General features: G+C 50.0%; 1 protein-coding gene across 1 annotated transcript in view; it reads left to right on the top strand.

Moving 5' to 3' along the window:
• Window positions 1-644: 644 nt before the first annotated feature.
• LOC102263924 (carcinoembryonic antigen-related cell adhesion molecule 21) overlaps window positions 645-4514 on the top strand; it is a 14572-nt gene continuing 10702 nt past the window's right edge. The window contains exons 1-2 of the mRNA XM_005868756.2: window positions 645-859; window positions 1904-2263. Coding sequence (XP_005868818.1) covers window positions 682-859; window positions 1904-2263 — 538 coding nt within the window. The 5' untranslated portion in view covers window positions 645-681. The remainder of the gene's footprint in view (window positions 860-1903; window positions 2264-4514) is intronic.

The raw sequence follows: 4514 nt of genomic DNA, 5'->3' as shown, positions 1-4514 counted from the left end.
CTGGAGCTGTCTGTGTTGGTGACAGACCCAAGGCCTCTCCACAGCAGAGGCCAAGGCTGTGTGCAGAGTCTCAGGTCCACCACACACCTGCCCAGTCGGAATCTGCATTTGAACAGGATCTGGAGACCCTCTCTGTGCACAGGAGATGGGGAGCGGCTGCCCCACCCACACAGCATGGGTCTCAGCCTGGCGGGCATCCACCTTAGCTGGGCAGCTGTTGAAGCAGCGTTTCTATGGTGCCACCTGGGCATTGCAACATTTACCAAGTTCCACAGGTGATTCTCACGCATGACAGGAGATGACATTCCTGTGACAAGAGTTCCTGATGCGGCCCCAGGCTCCTATTCTTAAGGGAAAAGTTCCAAGTGATGAAAGGGGGCTCTGGTGGATGTCTGAGACCCCGACACCCCAACATCCCAGGCTTGTGTTTGTCCTAACAGGACGTGTGTGTGTGTGTGTGTGTGTGTGTGTGTGTGTGCGCGTGCGTGCGTGGTGGATAATCACAGCTAAAGAAACTGAAGCCTCAGCAGTTCCCAGGAAACAGAAATGTAGACGGAAGGAAAAGGGGAGGAGGGGACAGGGGACTCAAGAATGAGGGGGAAGGGAGAAGGAGAGTCCTAGGGATAGACGCCGCCCCCTCCCACGTGACCGGGAAGCATTCCTGCCCTGGGAGGAGGTTCAATGCCCTGGAAGAAAGGACAGCAGATCCCACGCAACCAGAACAAAGGTGCCTGGGAGTGTTCCTGGGCTCAAGCTCTTCTCACAGAGGGAGGGACGGAACAGACAGCAGACACCATGGAGTCCCGCTCAGCCCCTGTGCACAGAGGGTGCGTCCCCCGGCAGGGGCTCCTGCTGGCTGGTAAGGAGGGAACAATCCCTGGGGGTGGACAGGAGGAGGGGAGACAGAGACTGGCTGGGGTCTCCTGGGGAGCACAGCGCTCTGAGAGCGGACAGAGGGCTTCTGTTTGGACCTGAGGGAGAGGACAGGGGAGCGGAGTAGGTTGGGGGAGGGGACTCAGCAGCAGGACAAGACCATGATCTGGAAGTGGTGAAGCGCAGGGACACCTTGACTGCTGTGTGTTTTTAAAGTTAATAATTTCTGAACAATAAGTTTTAGAAACTGATGACAATAATCACAATTTATGTCAGGGGGCAAAAAACTTAACCAGGGCTGCTAAATTGTGTCCTCACCACCAAGCTCAGAAATGGGCAGATACATCCCCGGAGGTGCAGGACCCTGCAGCACTCACTCATTCACCCACAGGTACTTACAGCCTGTTGCAGGCGCTGGGGTGCAACAAGATCAGACAAGCCCCTGCCCCCATGAAGCTCATGTTCTATGAGGAGGAGACAGACAAGGAAAGATCTAGATGTGATGTCAGGTCCCCACAATGCCATGCAGGGAACAGCCCAAGGACTGGTCAGAAAGTGAAGACAGAGGTCTTTAGAGGAGGTGGTCAGGGAAGGGGTCTCCCAAAGACACTTCTGAGTGTCAGCAGGGGTCTGAGGGCAGACACCTGGGTAAGAGTATTCAAAACAGAGGAAATACAGTGGTGCCTTGACTTACGAGTTTGATTCGTTCCAAGACAGAGCTCGTTAAGGAGCTCGTTAAGGAGCTCGTTAACTCAAATTACTCTGTCAACTCAATGCAAAAAATCTGTGGAGAGACAGCTGATATCTCAAAAAACTCGTTAGTCGGGACACTCGTAAGTCAAGGCCCCACTGTAACAGGATCAGAGGTGCTGAAGTATTGGTGGCCATGCTGCTGAACTTGACTACAGGAGACACACACATACTCAGACCAAGGCTGAGAGGTGAAGAGACCTGCTCAGGACCCAAAGCCTCATCTCTCCTTCCCAATACATAGCTCCAAATATTGATCAATTTCCCTCTTCCCTCCTAGCCTCACTCTTAACCTTCTGGAGCCTGCCCACCACTGCCCAGCTCAGTATTGAATCAGTGCCACCCAATGCTGCCGAAGGGAAGGATGTGCTTCTCCGAGTCCACAACCTGCCAGGGTTTCTTGGAGGTTATGTCTGGTTCAAAGGGGAAAGTGTGGACAGCAACCATCAAATTGCATCATATATAATAGATACTCAAAAAATACACCCAGGACTTGCATACAGCAGTCGAGAGACAATATACCCCAATGGGTCCCTGCTGTTCCGGAACGTCACCCTGCAGGATACAGGGTACTACACTCTACTAGCCATAAGGAAAACTTTTCAAGGTGAAATAGTAACCGGACAGCTCCGTGTATACCGTGAGTGATTGCTCTTTGACCTCTGGGTGTTGGGTGGGGTGAACTCTACTTCACACACAGGACTGACGGCCCTGGACTCTGCCTCCATCTCCTACTGCATCATCTCCCAGGATGGGTTTGGGCATTTAGTGCAGGACACACAGTGGAGACAAACTTTCTAAGATCAGAGTTCCCTTCCTGGATTCCAGCCCTGCAGACATTCTCCACAGAGAGAAGGGCCAATCTGATGGGAGTGACTCAGCAGAGGGAGGCCAGTCTCATCCAGCCCCTGGGCCCCTCCCCATGACCATGACCCTGAGACAGGCTCTACAGCAGTGGTTCTCAACCTTCCTAATGCCGCGACCCTTTAATACAGTTCCTCATGTTGTGGTGAACCCCAATTTCATTGTTACAAATTGAACATAATTAAAGCATAGTGATTAATCACGAAAACAATATGTAATTATATGTGTGTTTTCCAATGGTCTTAGGCGACCCCTGTGAAAGGGTCGTTCGACCCCCAGGTTGAGAACCACTGCTCTACAGGGATCAGTCAGGGCATGGACTGAGGGGCCCCTAGGATCCTCACACAGAAGTTCAGCTCAGTCAGCCCTTCCCCAGACCTTTGATCCCTGGCTTCTGACTCCAGGGACCTTGGGAAGCCTGTGTCATGTTGGGTTTGGTCTGTGGGCAGGGCTGACCGGGAGCAATTACTTCCCAGGTGCCCAAGTCACAAGGCTCCTGAGCTGGTCACCAGCCAGAGCTCATCCCCAAGAGCCACATCTGGGCAAGGACGGAGCCTGGCCCTTCACCTGAGACTGTGTGTGGAGAGCACAGATGGACAAGGTGGCCAGGTATTTGGCTAACTGCCCTGGGGAACGTAGAAGAGTCCAGGGAAAGGCCAGCATCCCCAGGGAGGAACAGAGGAGAGAAGATGCTCCGGGGGCTCCTCGTCCACCAGGAATCAGCCCAGGATTTAGGTCAGGTGCTGTGAATATTTTTGGGTTAATTCACTGACAACCTGGCAGCCAAATATTCATCCTCCTTCATTGAAAGGAAACCGAGGCACAGGGAAATACAGTCACTAAAGCGGAGTTCCACAGACCATGAGCAGCTGATCAGAGTCATCTGAGGTCTGTCTGCAGCCAGAGCCCTGTCCTCTCCTCCACCCCAGGGGCCTATTAGGTGTCTGTGGTTCCCTAGACCAGTGGTCAGCAAACTCATTAGTCAACAGAGCCAATCAACAGTACTACAACGATTGAAATTTCTTTTGAGAGCCAAATTTTTTAAACTTAAACTATATAGGTAGGTACATTGTTTTTAACTTAATTAGGGTACTCCTAAGGCTTAGGAAGAGCCACACTCAAAGGGCCAAAGAGCCGCATGTGGCTCGCGAGCCGCAGTTTGCCGACCTCGGCACTAGACCAACTATTTGTTCAGATCCTTCCTTCTTAGGCATCTTCAGTTCAGAGGGAGAGATTCTGGTCTGGGGAAGAAAAGGAAATGGAGAATTAATCTGTTTTTATGCTAAAACGAAATTACCTGCAGTAACAATCGGAGTCAGTGCTGGGGACACCCCGCCCTCCCCTCAGGTGACTGATCCACCCCTCCCTGCACTGGTCTTGAAATCACTTATTTGTTTCCTGTGTGTTGGTGTCACTCCCACTGGATATACTAGGTTTACCGGTTAATAATGGCGGATTTTGTAATCACAGAAAACACGATTTCTTTTTTTTAAATTGTTTTATTGCTTAAAGTATTACAAAGAGTATTACATATGTCTCCTTTTTTCCCCCACCCTTGACAATCCCCTAGCCTCCCCTACCCCCCAGTGTCTTATGTCCATTGGTTATGCTTATATGCATGCATACAAGTCCTTCGGTTGATCTCTTACCCCCTTCCCTCCTGCCCCCCAACCCTCCCCGGCCTTCCCGCTGCAGTTTGACAATTCACAGAAATTCTTTACAGGTTTGAATGTTTTTACGTTAACATTACAATAATGTAATATGTAAAATACTTAAGAAATACAAGGTCTCAGTGAAAACAATATACCTTGCAATTGGGCATAGTAGAATTTATCCTTTTAAAAGTTTTTATGTATTGATTTTAGAGGGAGAGAGGGAGAGAAAAATATTGATTTGTTGTCCAACTTATTTATGCATTCATTGGTTAATTAAAAAAACTTTTTTTAAATTGATTTCAGAGAGGGAGAGAGCAATAGAAACATTAATGACGAGAGAGAGAATCATTGATTGGCTGCTTCCTGCATGCC

This window comes from Myotis brandtii, unplaced genomic scaffold, assembly GCF_000412655.1.
Source record: "Myotis brandtii unplaced genomic scaffold, ASM41265v1 scaffold277, whole genome shotgun sequence".
Classification (NCBI taxonomy): domain Eukaryota; kingdom Metazoa; phylum Chordata; class Mammalia; order Chiroptera; family Vespertilionidae; genus Myotis; species Myotis brandtii.
The sequence above is the reverse complement of the archived record's forward strand: the minus strand, read 5'-3'. Positions and strand labels throughout refer to the sequence as shown.